This window comes from Argopecten irradians, chromosome 2, assembly GCF_041381155.1.
Source record: "Argopecten irradians isolate NY chromosome 2, Ai_NY, whole genome shotgun sequence".
Taxonomy (NCBI): Eukaryota; Metazoa; Mollusca; class Bivalvia; order Pectinida; family Pectinidae; genus Argopecten; species Argopecten irradians.
This window is the reverse complement of record NC_091135.1, coordinates 60,904,440-60,932,391: the sequence shown is the minus strand read 5'-3', so window position 1 is coordinate 60,932,391 and position 27,952 is coordinate 60,904,440. Positions and strand designations below refer to the sequence as shown.

The window sequence follows — 27,952 nt, the reverse complement described above, 5'->3', positions numbered from 1 at the left end:
CTCTATACCAACCGGGATGAAAGCTAACTAATGTTTTATGTAAAATTGTATGCTTTCACAAAAAAGTGGAAAGTTTTTTCTTATATGTAATATTTCAAAACATTCCATTGCTGGTGACCATTATAATTATTTGTCATGGGATAGTGTCATCTTTGTACGGAGTATGTAAATCAATGCTGGTCTATTGTTGTGAGTGACTTCGTCCTGGACAGGGAAATGAGACAGCTATGTCTTTATATACCCTTAATGTAGATTTACTATTATATGACGTTAGACAGCTATGTCTTTATATACCCTTAATGTAGATTTACTATTATATGACGTTAGACAGCTATGTCTTTATATACCCTTAATGTAGATTTACTATTATATGACGTTAGACAGCTATGTCTTTATATACCCTTAATGTAGATTTACTATTATATGACGTTACCTTTGATTGTTACATACAGTTGTAGTTAAGTTGTATACAATAAACATGAAGCACACTAGAATAGAGGCTAAAATACACCATAAGGAATAGGGGCGGGACAATAACAGTACACACAACACTTTTAATGTCTTTCTTCAAGTTACATATACCAAGCCAGCGAACTTGCAAGAGCACAATTTTTGTAATTAAACATTTTCCTTTCTACCTTTTTTTACTCAATGCCATGCAGATAGCAAATTCTGTAATCATTCTGATTTCCAGTGTAACTTCTTCCGATTTATTTTCCATCGATTTGAGTTTCTTCAGCCTTATAGTTTCCTGCCAGTCTCAACTTTTTTCAGCTTATTTCCTGCCAATTTTTACTTCTTTAGGCTTTTTTCATTCAATCTTACTTTCTTCAGGCCGATTTACTGCCAGCCTTAACTTCTTCAGGTTTATTTATTCAATTATACTTCCTTGAGGCTGATTTCCTGCCAATCATAACTTTTACAGTACTTCTATAGGCTTCAGTTTAGGTGTAATCAATAACATAAAGGATCTACCTACTTTCATAGAGATGCTTATTTTCTTAGTTAATCCAATTTTCTCTTTAGCAAGGTTCAATACTTGTGCTATTCTTCAAGAAATTGTTCACTCTGTAATCTGGATTGCCTTTTAGGTTTAACCCACATGAAAAACTCTTATCTAGCCAATCATGAACAAAACAGCAATAAATATTTAAATAGCATAATAAAAAAATCACAATGGGATAATTCATTGGTGATTTTATTTGTCAATAAACATTTAATCATATTATCATGGTATACATCCATGACAGAGAGTGAATTAAGTGCCACTCAGCTGTAGCAGAATCATTGATATACATACAAGGTTTGGGTACAACAAGAGTCAAAATGTGAGAAGTGCAATATACCAGAAAAACAGGGGTTTGTTTCTGCTATTCATTATTGAGATTTTGTCAGTGATTTCTCACGTTCATGTATGTGAATACACCCAAGTTTAACTAATAATAAAATAACTATTGAGTATGCAACCTTGAAAAAAATTGGGACAATATTTAAATTAATGGGGAGAATAAGTTTAATGTACCGGGTATGTGATAACATTTCCACCAAAGAGAGATAACTGCTGCATGTAGCTCAGGTCATAAGTGAGATACAATCTTAAGTTAGATATTATTTGATGTCGTGTGGATATATTAATTCCGTCAATATGGAATTACCATTGATAACAACAACATGTTTAAGATTATGATAAAAACAATAGCATTTGACTAAATATGGTCATCTCATAGTATTGTCATTATCAATTTGAAATAAATAAATACTCAAGACAATTCATTATAATTATATTGACTTGTTATTATTCAACCATGAATTTAAGAAAGAATAAAATAAATGCAATTATATATCTATACAAAGTACATGTATCTTGATGATTCAAAGCTTATTGAAACAATGTGTTCATCTCATCAATATCAAATTTGTGCATGAATTTTCAACATAGTACATGCATCACATTGGAAGAAGAAAGAAGCATGATGAATTAACAAAAACAAAAGAGGTAGAGAATCTGGACTGCTCAGTTGGATAGTTGAGTTATACTGTAACACATGTAAGTAAATGGTTTCCTTTGGTGTAAATCTAGTTGTCTGACGATACAGAAGTGTTAGTAAATGGTTTCCTTTGGTATAATCTAGCTGTCTGACGATACAGAAGTGTAAGTAAATGGTTTCCTTTGGTATAATCTAGCTGTCTGACGATACAGAAGTGTAAGTAAATGGTTTCCTTTGGTATAATCTAGCTGTCTGACAATACAGAAGTGTAAGTAAATGGTTTCCTTTGGTGTAAATCTAGCTGTCTGACAATACAGAAGTGTAAGTAAATGGTTTCCTTTGGTGTAAATCTAGCTGTCTGATGATACAGAAGTGTTAGTAAATGGTTTCCTTTGGTATAATCTAGCTGTCTGATGATACAGAAGTGTAAGTAAATGGTTTCCTTTGGTATAATCTAGCTGTCTGACGATACAGAAGTGTAAGTAAATGGTTTCCTTTGGTATAAATCTAGCTGTCTGACGATACAGAAGTGTAAGTAAATGGTTTCCTTTGGTGTAAATCTAGCTGTCTGACAATACAGAAGTGTTAGTAAATGGTTTCCTTTGGTGTAAATCTAGCTGTCTGATGATACAGAAGTGTTAGTAAATGGTTTCCTTTGGTATAAATCTAGCTGTCTGATGATACAGAAGTGTAAGTAAATGGTTTCCTTTGGTATAAATCTAGCTGTCTGACAATACAGAAGTGTTAGTAAATGGTTTCCTTTAGTATAAATCTACCTGTCTGACGATACAGAAGTGTAAGTAAATGGTTTCCTTTGGTGTAAATCTAGTTGTCTGACGATACAGAGGTGTAAGTAAATGGTTTCCTTTGGTATAAATCTACCTGTCTGACGATACAGAAGTGTAAGTAAATGGTTTCCTTTGGTGTAAATCTAGTTGTCTGACGATACAGAGGTGTAAGTAAATGGTTTCCTTTGGTGTAAATCTAGTTGTCTGATGATACAAAAGTGTAAGTAAATGGTTTCCTTTGGTGTAAATCTAGCTGTCTGATGATACAGAAGTGTAAGTAAATGGTTTCCTTTGGTGTAAATCTAGTTGTCTGACAATACAGAAGTGTAAGTAAATGGTTTCCTTTGGTGTAAATCTAGTTGTCTGACGATACAGAAGTGTAAGTAAATGGTTTCCTTTGGTATAATCTAGCTGTCTGATGATACAGAAGTGTAAGTAAATGGTTTCCTTTGGTGTAAATCTAGTTGTCTGACAATACAGAAGTGTAAGTAAATGGTTTCCTTTGGTGTAAATCTAGTTGTCTGACGATACAGAAGTGTAAGTAAATGGTTTCCTTTGGTATAAATCTAGTTGTCTGAAAATACAGAAGTGTAAGTAAATGGTTTCCTTTGGTGTAAATCTAGTTGTCTGACGATACAGAAGTGTAAGTAAATGGTTTCCTTTGGTATAATCTAGCTGTCTGATGATACAGAAGTGTAAGTAAATGGTTTCCTTTGGTGTAAATCTAGTTGTCTGACGATACAGAAGTGTAAGTAAATGGTTTCCTTTGGTGTAAATCTAGTTGTCTGACGATACAGAAGTGTAAGTAAATGGTTTCCTTTGGTGTAAATCTAGCTGTCTGATGATACAGAAGTGTAAGTAAATGGTTTCCTTTGGTGTAAATCTAGTTGTCTGACAATACAGAAGTGTAAGTAAATGGTTTCCTTTGGTGTAAATCTAGTTGTCTGACGATACAGAAGTGTAAGTAAATGGTTTCCTTTGGTATAATCTAGCTGTCTGACGATACAGAAGTGTAAGTAAATGGTTTCCTTTGGTATAATCTAGCTGTCTGACAATACAGAAGTGTAAGTAAATGGTTTCCTTTGGTGTAAATCTAGCTGTCTGACAATACAGAAGTTTAAGTAAATGGTTTCCTTTGGTGTAAATCTAGCTGTCTGACGTTACAGAAGTGTATATAAATGGTTTCTTTTGGTATAAATCTAGCTGTCTGACAATACAGAAGTGTAAGTAAATGGTTTCTTTTGGTATAAATCTAGCTGTCTGACAATACAGAAGTTTAAGTAAATGGTTTCCTTTGGTGTAAATCTAGCTGTCTGACGATACAGAAGTGTTAGTAAATGGTTTCCTTTGGTGTAAATCTAGCTGTCTGACGATACAGAAGTGTAAGTTAATGGTTTCCTTTGGTGTAAATCTAGCTGTCTGACGATACAGAAGTGTAAGTAAATGGTTTCTTTTGGTGTAAATCTAGCTGTCTGACGATACAGAAGTGTAAGTAAAAGGTTTCCTTTGGTGTAAATCTATCTGTCTGACGATACAGAAGTGTAAGTAAATGGTTTCCTTTGGTGTAAATCTAGCTGTCTGATGATACAGAAGTGTTAGTAAATGGTTTCCTTTAGTGTTAATCTAGCTGTCTGACGATACAGAAGTGTATATAAATGGTTTCCTTTGGTGTAAATCTATCTGTCTGATGATACAGAAGTGTAAGTAAATGGTTTCCTTTGGTGTAAATCTAGCTGTCTGACGATACAGAAGTGTAAGTAAATGGTTTCCTTTAGTGTAAATCTAGCTGTCTGATGATACAGAAGTGTTAGTAAATGGTGTCCTTTGGTGTAAATCTAGCTGTCTGATGATACAGAAGTGTTAGTAAATGGTTTCCTTTGGTGTAAATCTAGCTGTCTGATGATACAGAAGTGTATATAAATGGTTTCCTTTGGTGTAAATCTAGCTGTCTGATGATACAGAAGTGATATCATTTACAGTAAAGAGTTAACAATACTATTACCTATGCTAATGCTGAACAGATCAAGTTATACAATCTACCCATTTTACAATTGACCAATATTCTTTTCAAATTAGGTCAAGGCCATTTTGTTCATGGAAACTTTATAGCATTCCAGAGGCACCTACTGGTAAAAAATCGCCATCATAGACAAAACAAATATGGAGCTTGATTCATTAAAGAATAAACTGACAATGGAGCTAGGCACAAACATCACAATTCTCTTTGGTAGTTATCATTATATATTTACATATGCCCCTATATAGTCAATGGGAGGGGAGTTTGCGTCATAAGTTGACGGATTTCAAAATAACAATAAAGAGTATTAGATCCAATTAAAGGCCCATTACCTTTCCGGAGCAAGATATCAAGATTTCTTAAAAAACATTAATAACATCAGAAAATGCATACCGATGACCTAAAATAAGGTTACGACACCAAACATATGCAAGATTTCCTGCGTAATATATGAAAACAGTGGAGAGTCAATTCGCTGTTTTGCCGTCTGGCGCAGTGATAGTCAACTACCGCGCGGTATTTAGGACGACGGCAGGAAACACGAGACGACCCGCGTTATAAAAATAAACATTTTATTTATTTTAATCAAATCGTTCACAAGAAGATGATAAATGTAGTATTCACGGTAAGTTAATAATTTATAAGACTCTACAAAATTATCAATCTTGCTTTACATTCCTATTTTAAAAATTAAAAGCCGTTTCGGAAAGGTAGTGGGCCTTTGAATATGTATTTGACATATAAAAAAAGGTGTGGTCAAGCATTGTAACGGTAATAAACAATAAAATGAATCGCTGGTAAGGGCTACAACCGGGGGCTTTCCTCAGGAATCAGTATGTGTGTACAGTAACTCATCTCATCTAAATATAAAGAACATCTGATTGTCAGAGAACAATTTCGGGAGTGTCTAAGCCAACAATAGGTAAACAGGTCATGTACAGATTTCCCCCACAAAAAAAACACCAAACATTACAGATAGCCTATCCAAAACAGTATCATCAGCTTTACTACCCTACACATCTTTGCATTCAAAGTAGGCCTACACACACCATGCAATGACTTAGAAGAATTTATTCTATATCGCGTCCGTAGACTGATACATACATAACAAGCATTAAGCAGCTCAATGGTCATACCATCAATAGGCTATATCACAGTAACTTTCCTTGGCTGAAAATCAAATATGGCGGCTCGCTTCACTTTGGACCGCATCACTACTCTGACAACGATACATACCGGTAGTCGTTCCGCCTAGTTTATCTCAATTTTTATTCGAAATTGACATTATTGATATATGATCAAAATGAAGACGAAAAAAAAAACCAACATATTTTGACTGCAGCTATAACATTCAACCATCGGAACTATATCTATGACCATCCTGTCTACTGTAGTTACCCAGCTTAGCAACCAACATCGTTTTAAATTTGATCACAAACATGTAAAAATAAGACTTATTTATGTAAATATACAGACTGAACTGTGTTTTGATTGCGTTAAAGGTGGTATGAACCCAATGGGATACATGTCTGTATCACATTGCGCTCATACCACCTTTAACGCAACTAAAACACTGTTCAATCTCTATATAAATTATAACATAAAACATATAATCATTACACATTAAAACATAATCATTACACATTCATACATAATCATTATATACATTAATATACAAACATTACACAAAAATACATAATCATAAATACATAATCATTACACTTAAATATATAATAATTACACATCAAAAATGCTCCACGGCCAACACAGCCTAAACGATACTCATCATTTGAACAATAATAGGTGTTTAATTGTGTATGTATATGTGTGATAATTAACACAAAAAACAATATAAAATAATTTATTTTGATTTTGATGCAGTACTTCATTCCATATAGGACAAAGTATCACAGAATTATTTCAGGATGCAATTAATTATTTTCAATATTTTTATCTTGAATTCAAATTAGAAGTCAAATTATTTCAATTATCTTGAATTCAAATTAGAAGCCCAATTATTTCAATGGTGGTAATGGTGTAAAATAAGTAGCTTTTGTAACTGAAGAAAAATACTAAATCGCCTGCTCCTGTTTTCGGTAGAGAAAAAATACCATTTGTCAGTGGTGGAGCATCTTTAATACATAATCATCACACAATATACATACAAATCACACTGTTTCACTAACACCACTAACACACCAGTATGTAGTAATATAGCCATTCAGCTTTCCCACTATCACTAATAGTAATAATACCAGGCCAGATTGCACACACACACACACACACACCTCAGAATTTACTTCCTATCAAAGCAAAAATCCACCTAGGGATGTGTATGAATCCTGGAGTTAGGCAGCCAAGCCATCGAGTCTTCGCGGAGATCATCAATCCCTGCTTCAGGTTTCTCATTGATACCCTCTGTTGACCTGTATTTTACACAGAGCATTGTTTAAAAGGTCTTACAACCTCACATGAGGATGAGTAGCATGGCAATGATTAAATACCTTTGGAAAAAACTTACTACCGAAATCAACATCTACAAATGTGTAGTTATCAGATACTGTTAAAATCTGTCACATACAGAGTAGAGACTTTTGAAATGATCCCGATATTGGAACTCAAATGAATAATAGAAACTTACATGGGTCTATCAGGTGGAGTATCTCAACACAAATGGAAGATTTTGGCAAGTGTTATGTTGATCAGCCAAAATCTTGCACTTGTGTTTAGATATCTTTGTCCATCTGACAAAACACACAATAAAAGAACGATAATTCAGCATTTGTATCATATAGTATACCATTTTCACAGGAGTTAAGTAATGCATCAGAATTGATGACATCACTGACAATGAGCACGGTACATCTCATCATTTTTCTACCCCAAAGGACCTTATAGCAACCATGAGATAACCTTGTTGTGTACAGGAGAATGTTGTCTTTAGTTTTATTTTTATTTTCATAATTCAACATTTAAGATAAACAAGAGGCCCATGGGCCTTAACTGTCATCTGACTATTGGCACAATATAACATCTCATAGAAGTAGTAGTGGAAAACAATTAAGGCAATTCAAAAAACTCTTTTTATTTGATGAATTAGACCATGAATGAAGGTTCCTTGATCTCCAATATGCTACAAGTCCAACATCCAGTCTCTAGGCCTCTTAATTATTTACAAGAAGTTGTTTAAAAATTTTAGTCTATTTGACTCCTGTGACTTTGAATGAAAGTCAAGGTCATTCTTTTGAACAAAATTGGTAGCAATTCTTCCCAGCATGTCACATGCCCAATATCAGGTCTCTAGGCCTCTAAGTTGTTCACAAGAAGTTTTTTAAAGATGTAGCCTATTTGACCCCTGTGACCTTGATTGAAGGTCAAGGTCATTCATTTGAACATACTTGGTAGCCCTTCATCCAAACATACTGCAGGCCCAATATGAGTATCCTTGGCCTTTTGATTCTTGAGAAGAAGTCGTTTAAAGGTTTTAGCCTTTTTTGACCCCTGTGACCTTGAATGAAGGTCAAGGTCATTCATTTTAACAAACTTGGTATCCTTTCATCCCAGCATGCCACAGGCCAAATATCAGGTCTCTAGGCCTCTCAGTTATTCACAAAAAGTTATTTGAAGATTTTAGCCTATTTGACCCCTGTGACCTTTTTAATGAAGGTCAAGGTCATTCATTTGAACAAACTTGGTAGCACTTCAACCCAGCATGTCACAGGCCTAATATGAGTACCCTGGACCTTTTGGTTCTTGAGAAGAAGTCGTTTAACCGTTTTAGCCTTTTTGGCCCCTGTGACCTTAAATGAAGGTCAAGGTCATTCATTTGAACAAACTTGGTAGCATTTCATCCCAGCATGCTACAGGCCCAATATCAGCACTCTGGGCCTTTCGGTTATTGAGAGAAAGTCGTTTGAATGAAAAGTTTACACACTGCAAGACGTTGGACAGTGCATGATGACAATAGGTCATCATGACCCTTCGGGTCAGATGACCTAAAAACTAGTTTGGAAGAAACTTCGTTCGGAAGTTCCGATAAATTGAATATTATGTTCATATGGACCATGTATATGAAAGGTGCTGAGTGATGTGAGGATCTGTATTAGGACCTTATTACTGTAACTTACCATTAATGTCACTGAAGCCATACTCATATCCTAATTCTGCAGACAACAGAATCTTTCCTGTCTTCTTCATGATGTTTGGATCTAAAACAAAAGGAGATATCAAATCAAATTAGGCTAAAATCTTTAAACAACTGAAGACCTGATTTTGGGCCTGAAGCATACTGGGATACATGTTGAAATTTAAGACCAATAACTAAGAGGCCAAGAGACCTGACAATGAGGATGCCCATTTCAAAAGATTTAGGTAACTATAATTATACATCATCAAAGGTAAACGTACCAGATCCAAGATAGACCACTGCTTTTCCTGAGTACTCAGTTGACTCTCCATCCTCAAAGACCTTTCTGGCATTATTTTTCTACAAAAACAAATAAATGACTTGATAGCTAACTTAACAAGAGGCCCATGGGCCTTAACGGTCATCTGACTCATGGCACAAAACAACAAAGTCACAGTATAAAGTATTGGTTAACGATTAATATAAACAATACAAGGAACTCCTTAGTTGAATATGTAAGTTTCTGAAAAAGGTAAATGTCATTTGTTGAACAAACTTGGTAGCCCTTCATCCAAATATGGTCGAAACCCATTCAAGGATTAATATAAGGAGGAGTCAGATTTTAAAGCCAAATTTCAGCAAAGCTCCTATTTTGGACCTCGGTCATACTATCCCCATAGGTCTTACCTCGGTCCTTTATAAAATATGATTGTCCTTACCTAAAGTTCCCCCTTCTGAATCAATTAAAACCCCTATAGACCAATTTTCATTAAGATCGGAGACTGAAACCTTAAAACAGGAAGTGGGCCAGCGGCCATCTTGGAATACCAAAATCTTTACGAAAATGTTTGCATGTTGTTCGGCATCAATTAAAACCCCTATAGACCAATTTTCATTAAGATCGGAGACTGAAACCTTAAAACAGGAAGTGGGCCAGCGACCATCTTGGAATACCAAAATCTTTACGAAAATGTTTGCATGTTGTTCGGCATCAATTAAAACCCCTATAGACCAATTTTCATTGAGATCGGAGACTGAAACCTTAAAACAGGAAGTGGGCCAGCGGCCATCTTGGAATACCAAAATCTTTACGAAAATGTTTGCATGTTGTTCGGCATCAATTAAAACCCCTATAGACCAATTTTCATTGAGATCGGAGACTGAAACCTTAAAACAGGAAGTGGGCCAGCGGCCATCTTGGAATACCAAAATCTTTACGAAAATGTTTGCATGTTGTTCGTCATCAATTAAAACCCCTATAGACCAATTTTTATTGAGATCGAGACTGAAACCTTAAAACAGGAAGTGAGCCAGCTAAAATTAAGAAAATTTGCCCTTTTGGGGCCCCACCCCTCAGTTCCTAGGGTTCAGACTAGACTCATTTATATAAAATATAATTGTGTTTCCTCAATGATGCTTCACACCAAATATGGATAAAATTCATCCAAGGATGGAGGAGGAGTAGGATTTTAAAGCTAAAATTAAGAAAATTTCCCCATTTGGGGCCCCACCCCTCAGCCCCTAGGGTTCGGACCAGGCTCATTTGTAATATATTTGTCCTTCCCCAATGATGTTTCACAACAAATATGGATGAAATCCATCCAAGGATGAAGGAGGAGAAGGATTTTAAAGCTAAAATTAAGAAAATTTCCCCATTTGGGGCCCCACCTCTCAGCCCCTAGGGGTCGGACCAGGCTCATTTATATCAAATATGATTGTCAGTCCCCAATGATGTTTCACATCAAATATGGATGAAATCCATCCAAGGATGAAGGAGGAGTAGGATTTTAAAGCTAAAATTAAGAAAATTTGCCCATTTGGGGCCCCACCCCTCAGTCCCTAGGGGTTGGACCACGCTCATTTACATCAAATATGATTATCCTTCCCCAATAATGTTTTACACTAAATATAGATGAAATTCATCCAAGGATGAAGGAGGAGTAGGATTTTAAAGCTAAAATTAAGAAAATTTGCCCTTTGGGGGCCCCATCCCTCAGCCCCTAGGGGTTGGACCACGCTCATTAATATAAAATATGATTGTCCGTCCCAAATAATGTTTCACACCAAATATGGATGAAATCCATCCAAGGATGAAGGAGAAGTAGGATTTTAAAGCTAAAATTAAGAAAATTTGCCTTTTTGGGGCCCTACCCCTCAGCCCCTAGGGGTCGGACCAGGCTCATTTATATAAAATATGATTGTCCATCCCAAATGATGTTTCACACCAAATATGGATGAAATCCATACAAGGATGAAGGAGGAGTAGGTTTTTAAAGCTAAAATTAAGAAAATTTGCCCTTTTGGGGCCCCACCATTCAGCCCCTAGGGGTCGGACCAAGCTCATTTATATAAAATATGATTGTCCTTCATCAATAATGTTTCACACCAAATATGGATGAAATCCATCCAAGGATGAAGGAGGAGTAGGATTTTAAAGCTTAAAATAAGAAAATTCGCCCTTTTGGGGCCCCACCCCTCAGCCCCTAGGGGTCACACCTACATTGTATCTCAAATATATAAAATATGAATGTCCTTACCTAATGATGTTTCACACTAAATATGGATGAAATCCATCCAAGGATGAAGGAGGAGTAGGATTTTAAAGCTAAAATAAGAAAATTTGCCCTTTTGGGGCCCCACCCCTCAGCCCCTAGGGGTCGGACCAGGCTCATTTATATAAAATATGATTGTCCTTCCCCAATGATGTTTCAAACCAAATATGGATGAAATCCATCAAAGGATGAAGGAGGAGAAGGATTTTAAAGCTAAAATTAAGAAAATTTGCCCTTTTGTGGCCCCGCCCCTCTGACCCTAGGGGTCGGACCAGGCTCATTTATATAAAATATGATTGTCCTTCCCTAATGAAGTTTCACACCAAATATGGATGAAATCCATCCAAGGATGAAGGAGGAGTAGGATTTTAAAGCTAAAATTAAGAAAATTTGCCCTTTTGAGGCCCTGCCCCTCTGACCCTAGGGGTCGGACCAAGCTCATTTATATAAAATATGATTGTCCTTCCCCAATGAAGTTTCACACCAAATATGGATGAAATCCATCCAAGGATGAAGGAGGAGTAGGATTTTAAAGCTTAAAATAAGAAAATTTGCCCTTTTGGTGCCCCACCCCTCAGCCCCTAGGGGTCGGACCATGCTCATTTATATAAAATATGATTGTCCTTCCCTAATGATGCTTCAAACCAAATATGGATGAAATCCATCAAAGGATGAAGGAGGAGTAGGCTTTTGTATAAATAGTCTTACGCACGACGCACGGCAAACCAAATACGGCGCACGACGACGGACGAAACACGATGACAATAGGTCATCCTGACCTTCGGTCAGATGACCTAAAAATTAGACCAATAGATCAATTTTTGATATAAGAAAATGTAAGAAACATCCTTTTTATCAGCTCTATGAAAGACTTTCCATTCCAGATTTCAAATTAGCGACCACTGGCTCTTAAGGCAAGCTTTGGATGACAATTAATTCTTGTTAACTTTATTGAGAGCTAGTAAGGTGTTCTTTCACCTGCTATAAATTGAGAGCAACGATTTCTAAGCTGGGGGAAAGGGGGAGTGTAAACGTAAAAGTAAATTTTAGCCTACCCCATCCTCAATTTTATCTTGACTGAGTAAAGAGGTAATATGTTCTGTCTTGACTGCTCCTGGCCACAAACTAACCATGGCTACATTGTGTTTCTTCAACTCTATGGCACAATCTGCAGCCATCCGGTCACACTGTAAACGAGATAGAGTTCAGTTCAGTATAACAAGAGATCCCAGAGGGATCTTGGCGCCCACCAAAGAATGATCTATATCTGACAAAGGAAAGATGGATCTTTTCTCTACTTTTTAAACTTTTTCAAACATACTACATATAAAATTTGAGACAGATCGCTTCTGTACCTTTTGAGAAATAGCGGTAACAAACTTCAACTATCAAAATCCAAGATGACTCCTTGGCGGCCATCTTGTTGATCAATCGGTCCCAAATCACAATATGCACAACTAGGGCCCTAGGGGAACCTACATGTGAAATTTGAGAAAGATCCATTCAATACTTTCTGAGAAATAGCGATAACAAACTTTGAATATAAAAATCCAAGATGGCTGCCTGGCAGCAATTTTGTTGACCGATCGGTCCCAAATCACAATATGCACAACTAGGGCCCTAGGGGGACCTACATATGAATTTTGAGACAGATCCCTTCAGTACTTTCTGAGAAATAGCGATAACAAACTTTGAATAACAAAATCCAAGATGGCTGCATCTTGTTAACCGATCGGTCCCCAAATGCAATATGCACAATTAGGTCCCTAGGGGAACCTACATATGAAATTTGAGACAGATCCCTTCAGTACTATCTTAGAAATAGCCATAACAAACTTTAAATATCGAAATCCAAGATGGCGGCCTGGCGGCCATCTTGTTCACCGATTGGTCCAAAAATGCAATATGCACAACAAGGGCCCTAGGGGAACCTACATATTAAATTTGAGAAAGATCCCTTCAGCACTTTTTGAGAAATGGGGATATCAAACCTTAACTATCAAAATCCAAGATGGCCGCCTGGCGGCCATCTTGTTTTTCCTATCAGCCTCAAAATCTGTATGGCACAAATAGGGACCAAGGGTAACCTCCATGTGAAGTTTGAACAAAATTCCTTCAGTAGTTCTCAAGAAATATCGATAACAAACTTCAACTGCCAAAATCAAAGATGGCTGCCTGGCGGCCATCTTGTTTTTCCGATCAGCCGCAAAATCTGTATGGCACAACTAGGGACCAAGGGTACCCTCCATGTGAAGTTTGAACAAAATCCCTTCAGTAGTTCTCAAGAAATATCGATAACAAACTTCAACTGCCAAAATCAAAGATGGCTGCCTGGCGGCCATCTTGTTTTTCCGATCAGCCTCAAAATCTGTATGGCACAACTAGGGACCAAGGGTAACCTCCATATGAAGTTTGAACAAAATCCCTTCAATAGTTCTCAAGAAATATCGATAACAAACTTCAACTGCCAAAATCAAAGATGGCTGCCTGGCGGCCACTTGTTTTTCCGATCAGACTCAAAATCTGTATGGCACAACTAGGGACCAAGGGTAACCTCCATGTGAAGTTTGAACAAAATCCCTTCAGTAGTTCTCAAGAAATATCGATAACAAACTTCAACTGCCAAAATCAAAGATGGCTGCCTGGCAGCCACTTGTTTTTCCGATCAGACTCAAAATCTGTATGGCACAACTAGGGACCAAGGGTAACCTCCATGTGAAGTTTGAACAAAATCCCTGCAGCAGTTTTTAAGAAATAGTGATAACAAGCCTTGTTTACAGACGGACGACGGACGATGGACGGCGGACCACGGACCACGGACGCAGGGCGATTTGAATAGCCCACCATCTAATGATGGTGGGCTAAAAGCTAAAAAGATAGATAACTCATTTATACACAGGGTAACATATTTATTAGTGAGACATGTATAGTAACAATTCCAAGCTTTTTGAAACAATAATGTATATCAATTATGTGATAAAAATGGACAAAATGGAGAGGTTGGAGAGAAACCTACTATAAGAGCTAAATCTCCCCACTGATCTGATGGATACATGGAGCCTCCATTAATTGTACCAGTACTTACAGCCTCTTTACCAACTCCATATGCCACATTGAAGAGGTAGGAGAGTCCCCCAAACGAGGATATGTTGACAATGAGACCCTGTTTCCTTGGTACCATCAGTCTGGCAGCATGGATTGTACACAGATAATGGTTCCTAAAATAAACATAAAAAGGTAACCATACAAACTAATAAACTAAATAACTCCTTAGAAGTAATCTTCTAATGACAAGGGCTATAAATGAAATTCATAGAGCTTACATGTAGTCTAATTTAAAAATATAATATTATAAATTTTTGCATATGTAACTATTGTGATATCTACGTATGATATCTATGTACCTGGGCCATTTTAATTTGCTGTGCCAGATAGGAAATCCATCATGATATTATAACAGAAACAATAAATTTAAAATGATGTGACGTCAGGATTTCATTGACGGTAAGACATTATGGCGGCTTCCGCTGGATTTTCACAATATATTTTGATGTAAAATTCTTAGAAATGTAGTTTATTCTGGATTTTGACACTCCTTTCAAAGCTAAGGCTTGCAATAAAAACTTCTTATGACTTGTTTCATAAAATTTCATATGACACGAACACACATTTAATAAGATCCTATTTATACACCACATACCAATTGCAGCATTTCTTATATATATACAAGGGAGGTAATTCCTGCCAATCATTACAACCAACACCGCAGATAAACTATCATGATAGGACCTTTATATTTGCTTTCTTTAAAAGGCCAAACAAATATGGATGTCGACAAGTGAAGCAGAAAAAATGCTAATTGGCAAGCTTATTTATAAGATTAGCATACAACATGGAGTATAACATGAAGTAGGAGTAATGCAAACCAACAAGTATTATGGTCCAAGTACAAATCTGTTGATAAATAACCAGTTTCATGTACATCATATACCTAGATTGTTTATATACCTGAGTCCAACGCTATTAACAGTATCCCACATATCCATGGGCTGTTCCCAAAATGGCACTTTCATATTATCAAAGATGGCCTGCAAAGTAAAGTGCTCATTGTACAATTAAAACAAAATAATAATAAACATTGAATAGTAATATTTATCACATATCAAGGCACTTGTGTTTAACATCTTGGGATGACAATTAAATTTTACTTTTCAAACCAAAACTAAATCTGTTGTCCAGGATATCTTGGCTACCAAGGACAAGTAATATATCAAGGAAAAACCAATGTATGCCACCCAAATTTCATATTTCCATTGGACCGTGATGCTATACTGAATATATAAATAATACTGAATATATATCCTTGGATTTATAGTGTGGGTTGGGACAAATTTTAGCGCTGTATTTGAATTAGCACTATGACTTAAGCGCGAAAGGCCCTAAAATTAGAATACCATTAAAATTAGTACACGTACAGTAACACAGAATTCATTAATCTCTTTTGTAATTGGCAGGATTTTGTCAATCCATTATTTAAAAGGTTTCAATACTTTCAAAAAAATTGTTAGGAACAACAAACCTTCAAATAAACACTTGATAACTGACATGTGCTTTATTTGTAACCAGCATTATTGATCATCCGAAATATGTGACATGTATCATGATAATATCCTCATACCTTGACGGCACTGTAGGCATTGTTGACAAGGATGTCCAGCTGACCTTCCTGTTCCCTCTTGACCTTGTCAAACAGCTGTTGGATCTCTTCATCATTGGTGTGGTCACATTGTACAGGTATACATTTACCTCCCCTCTCCTCTACCTGTAATATATATATATATATACAGGTCACATTGTACAGGTATATATTTACCTCCCCTCTCCTCTACCTGTAATATATATATATATACAGGTCACATTGTACAGGTATACACTTACCTCCCCTCTCCTCTACCTGTAATATATATATATACAGGTCACATTGTACAGGTATACACTTACCTCCCCTCTCCTCTACCTGTAATATATATATATACAGGTCACATTGTACAGGTATACACTTACCTCCCCTCTCCTTTACCTGTAATATATATATATATATACAGGTCACATTGTACAGGTATACATTTACCTCCCCTCTCCTCTACCTGTAATATATATATATATATAGGTCACATTGTACAGGTATACATTTACCTCCCCTCTACTCTAACTGTTACATGTATATATACATATATACAGGTCACATTGTACAGGTATACATTTACCTCCCCTCTCCTCTACCTGTAATATATATACAGGTCACATTGTACTGGTATACATTTACCTCCCCTCTCCTCTACCTGTAATATATATATATACAGGTAACATTGTACAGGTATACATTTAACTCTCTTCTACCTGTAATATATATATACAGGTCACATTGTACAGTATACATTTACCTCCCCTTTCCTCTACCTGAAATATATATATATACCGGTCACATTGTACAGGTATACATTTACTTCCCCTCTCCTCTACCTGTAATATATATATGTATATATACAGGTCACATTGTACAGGTATACATTTACCTCCCCTCTCCTCTACCTGTAATATATATATATACAGGTCACATTGTACAGGTATACATTTACCTCCCCTCTCCTCTACCTGTAATATATATATATATAGGTCACATTGTACAGGTATACATTTACCTCCCCTCTCCTTTACCTGTAATATATATATATATATACAGGTCACATTGTACAGGTATACATTTACCTCCCCTCTCCTCTACCTGTAATATATATATGTATATAGGTCACATTGTACAGGTATACACTTACCTCCCATCTCCTCTAATTGTTATATATACATATATACAGGTCACATTGTACAGGTATACATTTACCTCCCCTCTCCTCTTCCTGTAATATATATATACAGGTCACATTGTACAGGTATACATTTACCTCCCCTCTCCTCTACCTGTAATATATATATACAGGTCACATTGTACAGGTATACATTTACCTCCCCTCTCCTCTACTTGTAATATATATATACATGTCACATTGTACAGGTATACATTTACCTCCCCTCTCCACTACCAAGGCTTACCTGTTGGGATAATCAAAACTTATCTGTCAGGATATTCAAGGCTTACCTGTTGAGATAATCAAGGCTTACCTGTTGGGATAATCAAGGCTTACCTGTCAGGATAATCAAGGCTTACTTGTCAGGATAATCAAGGCTTACTTGTTGGGATAGACAAGGCTTGTCTGTTGGGATTACCAAGGCTTACCTGTCGGGATGATCAAGGCTTATCTGTTGGGATAATCAAGGCTTATCTGTTGGGATAGCCAAGGCTTCCCTGTTGGGATAATGAAGGCTTCCCTGTCGGGATAATGAAGGCTTACCTGTCGGGATAATAAAGGCTTACCTGTTGGGATAGCCAAGGCTTCCCTGTCGGTATAATGAAGGCTTCCCTGTCGGGATAATCAAGGCTTACCTGTCGGGATAATCAAGGCTTACCTGTTGGGATAATCAAGGCTTAGCAGTAGGGATAGCCAAGGCTTGTCTGTCGGGATTACCAAGGCTTACCTGTCGGGATAATCAAGGCTTGTCTGTCGGGATAAACTAGGCTTCCCTGTTGGGATAATCAAGGCTTACCTGTCAGAATAATCAAGGCTTACCTGTCAGGATAATCAAGGCTTACTTGTTGGGATAGCCAAGGCTTACCTGTTTGATAATCAAGGCTTACCTGTCAGGATAATCAAGGCTTACCTGTTGGGATAATCAAGGCTTACCTGTTGGGATAGCTAAGGCTTGCCTGTTGGGATTATCAAGGCTCACCTGTCAGGATAAACAAGGCTTCCCTGTCGGAATAAACAAGGCTTCCCCGTCAGGATAATCAAGGCTTACCTGTCAGAATAATCAAGGCTTACCTGTCAGGATAATCAAGGCTTACTTGTTGGGATAGCCAAGGCTTACCTGTCGGGATAATCAAGGCTTCCCTGTTGTGATAATCAAGGCTTACCTGTCTGGATAATCAAGGCTTAGCTGTTGGGATAATCAATGCTTACCTGTAAGGATAATAAAAACTTACCTGTGGTGAAAATCAAGGTTTACCTGTTGAGATAATCAAGACTTACCGTGTACCTCCTGGGATAATCAAAGCTTACCTGTTGGGCGGTGTCAGTGAGAGATCCTCCTATACTATCTTTGGCAGCTACTAATGTTCTACCTGTAACATAAATCATATATTCATACAAGACAATAGACATGCAACTAGTCATTGCTTTCAATTATTTACATATAATTAAATGGTAAAATACTCTAGTATCTACAGTAAAACCTGTCTGACCAACTATACCTCTGTTTCAGACCATCTGCGTAATAAGATTATGTACTTTCATGTGGTCCAAACTTCAACACATATTTACCTGTGTACATGTATAATGACCACTTTACTGCAAAGACCACCTTTTCCTTATCTCTTGGGTGGGTTTTATAGACAGGTTTGAAGGTACTATACTGTCTTAACCATGCATCACTTTCCACTGGTACATTACAATGAGCATATAAAAGTGTGTATTGCACACAAAAAATCCCATTTTTTTATCTAGTGACATTGGCCTTGGCTTTGACCTGGAAAGCCATTAAATACAATCACTTTTGGAGAGGAGTATTTGACTGGTATTTGTACATAGTCAGAGCATAGATATAGAGTTACCCCAGTGAAAGGAATTTTCCTATTTACAATAACAATGACATTGACATTTGACCTCAAACAAACAAAACTTACCTGTAATAACATTTACCTGTATAGGTAATGTAATATAGAGTAAGCTAACCTCTATCAAAGAAATGTTTAATACCTGTAATATAGACTGTAGCACCTGCCTCGCCCAGCTGTAGCGCTATTCCTTTACCAATCCCTCGGGTCGCCCCAGTCACTATACACACTTTACCAGCAAGTTTCCCTCCAGCAGTGGCCATTGTCAGTTTACACCTATGTAATTATAGTACAATATTGTTGCATTAGATACAACGATATTTAAAAATTACTATTAAATTTTTGTTGTTTACCAATGTGTTAATTTAATTTATGATACACTGTATATTTTAAATGACAAATTTATGCTGATATTTCAGTGCATCATGCATGTTAAAGTATATACATGTGAACAAACTTGATAGCCCCTCATCCCAGCATACCACAGGCCCAATATGAGTATCCTGGGCCTTTTGGTTCTTGAGAAGAAGTTGTTTACGATTTTAGCCTATTTGACACTTGTTACCTTGAATGAAGGTCATGGTCATTCATTTTAACAAACTTATTAACCCTTCATCCCAGCATGTCACAGGCCAAATATCAGTACCCTATGCCTTTCAGTTATTGAGAAGAAATTGTTTGAATGAAAAGTTTAGGCACCGCACACAGCGACGGACGATGCATGATGAAAATAGGTCATCCTGATGGACGATGCGTGATGACAATTGCATGGTCATCCTGACCCTTTGGGTCAGATTACCTAATAAATGCATCAGTTACACTCTATTACAAAAATCAAGCGCTAAGAGGCATGTGTGTGCTGAGGTTTCAACCTCATTCACGAATCATGGTCAATGCATTCAATTATAAATATTTTCAGTAGTGTTAACAAAGACACATAATTATAACCCATTATATATGGATAGTTCAATATTCCAGGTGTAAGTTTTCGCCATTTACAAATTGGAACATATTGACAGAGATTTATTTTTGCGAATTATCTTAACAGCAATTGAAATTGTTATTTATGTTACAGCATGTTATATGCAAATTCATTACGTTGAAAAGTTACAAGAGGTATTAAATTTCGCGACTTTTGTAGAATCCACAAAGGACTATGTATGGTAAGGGTCTTTTGTGGCCCCCAAATCCGTTATTTTTTAAAATCTGTTATTTAAAGATGTTAATCTTGCATTTCAAATATTAACTACATACCTGACATATTTGATAGTGTTATTAGGTAATATAGCAGTTCTAGTTGCCATGGCAACCATTTTTAATTATACTTAAATTATGCAAAATATGAAAAATTCATCAAAATTGGCCTTTTTATGCAGTTTTTCATCTAGTTAACATAGAGCGCATTCTAGAACAAACTTTATATTTCTCAAAATGATGTATTCTTCGTGTCTGCTAATTCCTTTAAAATATAAAGTTTGTTCTAGGTTGTGCTCTATTGCTTTTAAAGGGACAATTCACTCAGGCTAATTCTTTTACATAACCAAGAAGCAAAATATGGCATAAATGTATTGTTCTACATTTCTTATGAAACATATAACATAAGATATTGACAAATTCTACGTCATTATTTAGTATTTTAATTGATACCATTGTAATTACAAATCGTTGATCAATACGATTAAGCAGGTACAATATGTACGCTGTACCCATACTCGAGCCAAAGTCACGCACGTTAAACAAATGAACTACATAACCACTGTTGATGTGATATAATGATTTTTTCGGCAAAACAATTCACCTAATAAGGTAAACACACTTCTGTCAGAGCGATTTGAACAGTTCTAGACAAAAGTAGCATTACTCTACGAGCAAGGGACTAGGTTCGGCATACAAGATATTTGACCACAATGTGTAATGGCGGACAGCGAGTGAGTTTGAACATTTCACACGCATTTCACCACCATGGGATTTTCTGACATATCACAGTTAAACCGACTGATCTAATTTCCATTAGAACTGGGGGTTTTCTGATATATATACAAATTTTAATGTTCTCGTAGAATGAATTGTCACTTTAAAAGAAAAACTATAAAAAACAAATATGCCAAAATTTAACAAAATTTTCAAATTTGCATAATTTATGCAAAGTTACCATCGTTATATAGCAAAAACATACTTTCAACCAACAAAAATATCATTAAGTTTTTATCAGGGGCGTATTCAATATTTCAAACGCAGCAACTTGATTTCTACATTGTAAATACTTCATTTAAAATTTGGTAGATTTAGGGGCCAAAAAGAGCCATTTAAAACCGTATCCAGTCCTTTAGCAATATTAATCCACCGCAAATATTAGCAACTTTACAGTATATTAATATTATGAAAAAGTTGGAAAATTAGGTAGACAGATATTTATAGCCTAAATAGACCCATTGGGCCTCTTGGAAGCTATACAATCCATTATTACGGACAGGCTATGGACCTAATGACACAGGGACCTGGCCATGAGAAGCCGTCTACATGTATTTGGAACATCAAAGATGCTTTAGCTAAACAATATACCTCTGTGATATATATTTATGTTTGGAACTACATTTTATGTATATCTTAGTGTCTTCATGGAAGCGTCTGACAATATCTAATTTGAGTATATAAGCTTAGGCCTATGCGTAACAGTTAGTGTAGACTGTTAACTAGGTAACGTTATCTGGTACCTGTGTCACTTTGTGTCAGATGACAGTGTCTGCCTGCCAAGAAAAATCAATGTAGGATTTACATTATAAGGAATCGTAACCATTTTCTTTAAATAATCATAACCTAAAATGACTACGTTTACAGATTGACAAATCAATGCACAAGTTCAACGTACCCTGTAAGCCTGATGCTGATACCCGGTGTTCATGTGTTACGAAAGGACTATGACCTCTGACCTTTCATGTGTTAGGATAAATAATGACACCACCAATAAAAGTCCGGCTACTTATCGGTCAAATACCCGACTTTTACTATTTGAAATTCATTTTCAATACTTTTTTTTAATTAACAATATTTAAATATACAGCTACATCAGAAACATATATAGATCTACATAGAGATTGGCAACTCCGCCATTTTTACGATCGGCAGCTGTGCATGTACCTCTGTATGTGCTAAGTTTTTTTTAGATAAATTCTTAGGCCTATTTCCATTTCGACCAATTTTATTGAATCAATCAAAAGGGTCGGGCAACAGGCTATGCCTATATAAGCCCTTTCCTGGCCAGAAACTACAATCAAATTAAAGTATATACATGTAATAAGTTGATTAAACAACATCTTAATTAAACAGATTTGGTATGTAACAAAAGAATATCATAATTACTATTAATATGCCAAGTATTATAATCTTATGGATATATAAGTTTGTGAATAAATTTGAAATTGGTATTTTTATATATAATATAATTGTACAAGGGAGATAATTCATTAATAGACCGAATAATATTATAGTAGTAAGATCGTAATTAGTTATGTAATATATCAGACTAGTAAGCCACTTTTTTGAATCCTAGATTCGCACCTAATAAAACTGGAAAAAGAGAGTAATACTTAGTATCATCATGATCGTGATTTAACATAAAAGATTCATATATTAAGAGGATTTTTTATAGAAGTTCTGATCGCCATCACTACCCACCATCGCCATACTATGAACAATAATAAGAATATTTGAACATAATTTGAATATTTGGATATTTGGAAGACCCAGATAATATCAAAAATGGTGTACATGGGTGTACAGACACCCCCCCCCACCCACCCCCCCCCCCCCCCCACCCCCCGCACACACACACACATATGTTTGGATATATAAATAGATAAACTCTTATAAATAGCTAAATAAATCAGAATAACTTATATTGATAAAACAAAAGGCATTTCCGGTTCTGATTTTAAAAAAACCAGGTAAAATTGCTAATTTTCATGCTTTCAAAAATCATATTAAATAACATCAATCGGGGAAACTGGTCACATCAAGCCATGTTATAATGTTTGAACTTTGTGTTGGTGCAAAAATATCATGTTTAATATGTATATATGAACTATGATTCGTATGCGAAAACAATAGTGATTATTTTATCAAGATTAGTTAGTTTTTGAAATTAATATCAGGATTTATTGTATTTTCAATGACATTGTTTTCAATTATTACTTGATCCAACAGATAATGAAATTGGCGGATTGATTAATAAGCATTGTTAGTCTGTCAAGGTCATCAGTTATCCTTCCCCCAACACGTGTATGTACTGTACATGAATGATAAAATTTACTTATGTACAAATGTATTAACAGATATTTGGATAGTAACATTTCGGTGATATCATCAGTCCGGTCCGTCTGTAGACGTTTCAACCCTTGTCTCAGAACATCTTCGATGATTGGTCAACTCAAACACAGGGATCTGAGAATTAGTTACGAAAAACTCTTCTGATAACTATCTCTTTTTCGTCCAGAGAAGAGAGACTTTATAGCCGCTAAAGGTAGGCGGGTTAGAAATTTTGAGTCTGTGAACTTTCATCCTTCTCGTATATATAGTACCATGTAGAGTATGATTTGTACTGGGTTTTTTTTTATCCAGACCTCTAAAACGTCTATGAATGGTCTTAGGGCACTCTGGTGGGTCCATGATTATATAATCTCTAACTAATTCTCAGATCCCTGTGAAAACAAAGCCTGACAAAGGAAGTCTTACAATCTTTCTCCGCCTGATCAGCACAGCCTACGGGATGCTCCGCTAGCCTAGGGGTTACTATCATACATGACATCCACCCCTTGTCGGCTGGGTGGTCTTTACAAGCTTCTTTGCATGTATAACTCTCTACATGCCACATCCTCTTATATATAGACTTCCATGGAGATACCGTCATCACATGTTTACCCATTTTGCACAGCCTTTAGAAGAAGTCACATATTCATATTTATTCGTTGATATTGGTATTTAATGACAATGATCAAGAGTATGTAGAAATTCTAATGACTAAGGTCATTTATCTAGCCCATATAGACATATACAGGACATGTAACAGCCATATAATCACGCTGGATAAAACGTCCATATATTTCCATTAACAATAATTCGAAGACTCGCTGTTTCGAAGTTTTTATCTGTCGATAATTTGAACTTCAAAACATCGAGGTTTGACTGTAGGTCAAATGCTTAAATAATTGCTTTTGATTAGAAACAAAGATAGTGATATTTAGACAAAAGTGTGATAAAATGATGTGTCTTTATCGAAACTTTTTAGTTTTACAGATGATATTTTGAAATCTTCTAATTTTAACACTTTTTTGACCATTAAATTGAAGGTCAGGTACTCCAGCGCGACTCAGATCCTATATCGTGATGTCAGGTCTATAGAGCTCAAGTGTTCAAGTGAATTAAGTTTGTCTAAAGAAAAGATACGTCGCACGACAACGGACGCCACTCATTGGTTCATAAAATCATTATAACTCTATTTTACGTCTTATTATCTTAATCACTTAAAATTGATGAATACATACTGTACGATAAATAATTTCGTCATATTGTAAACATTCAAATAGTGGTAGTGATAAAAAAGCTTAGGACCAAGGTTTTCAAAATTTGATTTCCTTTGGGGAAAAAATCAAATCACATTGAAACAATTTCTGGTAAAATTATTTGTTTGAGTTCCTAACATACATATAGGGAAATCACTTTGATATTTGAGTGATTAAGGTGACCGTGCTTGGAACACCTAGGTCCCGAGTATCTCTTTTTGACCTGTCGCATCGTTAGACTACCTCATTCACATACCCATTTTACTTAACCTTAAGTTGTAAATTAACATATGAAAATCACACCAAAAGACGTATAATCACAATTTCTTGTTTTATTAGTAACAAAATTGAATATAACAAAAAAATAAACAGTTTGAACATCTGTCTAGTAACAATAATATAGTATCAATGAACAAGCAAAACAATTTTTACTAAAAGTCCAAATTAATATACAAAGCGATTTAAACAGATTATCTCAATCAGACATCACTATTAAACGAATCAATATATAAAGTATACCAAGTCTATATAAACAATGTCCGACATCTTAGTACACCTCCTCCACTGACGGGCCTGTACTTGTTCCGTCTGGTGTTTCCTGACCACAGTTCCCATTGGGTGACCCTCTACAATTACCCTGTGGGGAATCTCCGTGAAGTTTGGTCATAATTGGTGAACACAGTTTCTGAAATTCCTTCAGTTTATATTCATATTCCTCAACATCAGCCATTGTGTTACTGTCCAACCACCTGAGATTTTCCTCACATCCACTAGTGACAGCTGATTTTTCCTCTGACGAAATTCGGTCTCCAACATTTTCAATTCCTTGTTTCACACTGAAAATATAGTTCTCTAGCTTGTTCCTGGCAGAAACTCTTTTCCTCTGTTTCTCGTCCTCGTCTTTGTACTTTTCTGCGTCAGCCACCATTTTGTCAATATCCTCTTTACTCAGGCGTCCCTTGTCGTTAGTGATGGTGATTTTGTTAGATTTCCCTGTACTTTTATCTTCAGCCGACACATTCAGGATACCATTAGCATCAATATCAAATTGGACCTCGATCTGCGGAACACCTCGAGGTGCGGGAGGGATACCGTTAAGTTCAAACCTCCCCAGTTGGTTGTTGTCCTTGGTCATAACTCGTTCTCCTTCGAATACTTGGATACTCACACCCGGCTGGTTATCTGAATATGTCGTAAAAGTCTGAGATGTTTTGGTGGGAATTCTAGTATTCCGTTCAATCAGTTTGGTCATCACACCACCAGCTGTTTCTATTCCGAGGGAAAGAGGAGCCACATCCACGAGAAGGACGTCCTTTATGACGTCACTACTGTCACCATTGAGGACAGCAGCCTGAACGGCAGCCCCGTACGCTACAGCTTCGTCAGGATTGATGGACTTGTTCAACTGTTTTCCGTTCATAAAATCTTCCAACATTTTCTGGATCTTTGGTATACGTGTAGATCCGCCAACCAAAACGATTTCGTGTATTTTGGATTTATCCATTTTAGCATCGCGAAGTGCTTTCTCCACAGGTTCTAGTGTTGAACGGAAAAGGTCGGCACATAAATCCTCAAACCTGGCTCTGGTTAGCTTACTGTAAAAGTCTATCCCCTCATAAAGGGAATCAATTTCTACGTTTGCTTCACTGCTGCTAGAAAGTGTCCGTTTTGCACGCTCACACGCGGTCCGAAGTCTTCTCAATGCTCTGTTGTTCTTGCTCAAGTCTTTACCATATTTCCGTTTGAACTCCTGAACAAAATGGTTAACTATTCTGTTGTCAAAGTCTTCACCCCCCAAATGGGTGTCACCGGCAGTAGATCTCACCTCGAAAATTGACCCCTCGTCAATTGTCAAAATGGACACATCAAATGTGCCTCCGCCAAGATCAAAGATGAGAACATTTTTCTCGCCTTTCATGTTCTTGTCTAATCCGTAAGCCAGAGCAGCAGCAGTGGGTTCGTTGACGATTCTGAGAACATTCAGTCCAGCAATCATCCCGGCATCCTTTGTCGCCTGTCTCTGAGAGTCATTGAAATAAGCTGGCACAGTGATCACAGCATCATTGACCTTTTGACCCAGGAAGGCTTCAGCGGTCTCCTTCATCTTAGTAAGTACCATGGAGCTGATCTCCTCTGGGGTGAACTGTTTGGTGGTTCCATTACAGTCTGCCTGAATCTTTGGCTTTCCTGCGTTGTTGACGACCTTAAACGGCCAATGTTTCATGTCCGATTGCACATTCTGGTCATCATATTTACGTCCAATTAATCGCTTTGCATCAAAAATGGTATTTTGTGGGTTCATGGCTACCTGACCCTTGGCAGCGTCTCCGATCAGTCTCTCTGTGTCAGTAAAGGCCACATAACTAGGCGTGGTCCTGTTACCCTGGTCGTTGGCGATAATCTCCACTTTTCCGTGCTGGAATACCCCGACACATGAATATGTCGTACCCAGATCAATTCCAATAGCTGGAGCTTTACGTGAGCTGGCCATGTCCGTCTCTTCAAGTGTCAAACCGAAAGTAGATTACGTATATAGCGTTTAATATGTTCCTCGCTGAGCGTTGTGTAGTATACACAGACGTATACTCTCCTCTCTCTGCTCCTTCAGTATAGGACTGAGTAGTTTTCTGGTTCTGACCACTAGTAACAAACATCGTGGTTATATACTGTTTGATTATGTCTTCCTGAACAGTCCAGAGCGTCTAGAACGTACTGGTACTTCGGGAATCATCTAGTACATCTAGAATGTTCTATTGCAAGGATGAGTCTAGAGATTTCCCGAATAAATGTATGTCAACAATGTGGGAGCCGTATTATCGAAAATCACAAATGACACCTATCAGTATACATGATAGACTAATGTACCTCCTAGGTTATTTTTCCATCGCATTGGTAATATCTTTTAATATATGTACACCTTTTTTTATTAATCGATTTTCTAGATAAAATATTTTACGTAAGTAAATGGGTTTTTTTGCCTAATTAATATATATATATATATATATTAGGCATTTTTTTAAAAGCCTAATAACATAGGCAGGTTTAGCGGACTAATATAACATTTGCACTATTTTTCTTGTACTATGCAGGATCTCGTCAAGAGCGAGCTTGTTAGATCAAATGTTAAAGATGCTCCACCGCCGACAGACCATAAATAATATTCATCATTTTAACAATAATTGGTGTTTAATCGGGTA

The 27,952-nt window shown here is 36.5% G+C and overlaps 2 protein-coding genes across 2 annotated transcripts; both read right to left on the bottom strand.

The window, feature by feature from the left end:
* Nucleotides 1–1,182: 1,182 nt before the first annotated feature.
* LOC138316143 (dehydrogenase/reductase SDR family member 1-like) lies at nt 1,183–22,974 on the bottom strand. The gene is made up of 10 exons (XM_069257667.1): nt 22,067–22,974; nt 19,340–19,473; nt 18,644–18,705; nt 16,150–16,293; nt 15,480–15,559; nt 14,557–14,689; nt 12,527–12,658; nt 9,201–9,279; nt 8,921–9,001; nt 1,183–7,219 (listed from the first exon to the last, which is right to left on the bottom strand). The coding sequence occupies exons 2-10, from the start codon at nt 19,458–19,460 to the stop codon at nt 7,083–7,085; spliced, it is 969 nt and encodes a 322-aa protein (XP_069113768.1). The 5' UTR covers nt 19,461–19,473; nt 22,067–22,974; the 3' UTR covers nt 1,183–7,082.
* Nucleotides 22,975–25,072: 2,098 nt separating this feature from the next.
* Nucleotides 25,073–27,415, bottom strand: LOC138316139 (heat shock protein 68-like). Its single transcript, XM_069257662.1, has one exon. It carries the CDS (start codon nt 27,244–27,246, stop codon nt 25,303–25,305), a length of 1,944 nt encoding a protein of 647 aa, XP_069113763.1. The 5' UTR covers nt 27,247–27,415; the 3' UTR covers nt 25,073–25,302.
* Nucleotides 27,416–27,952: the final 537 nt, after the last annotated feature.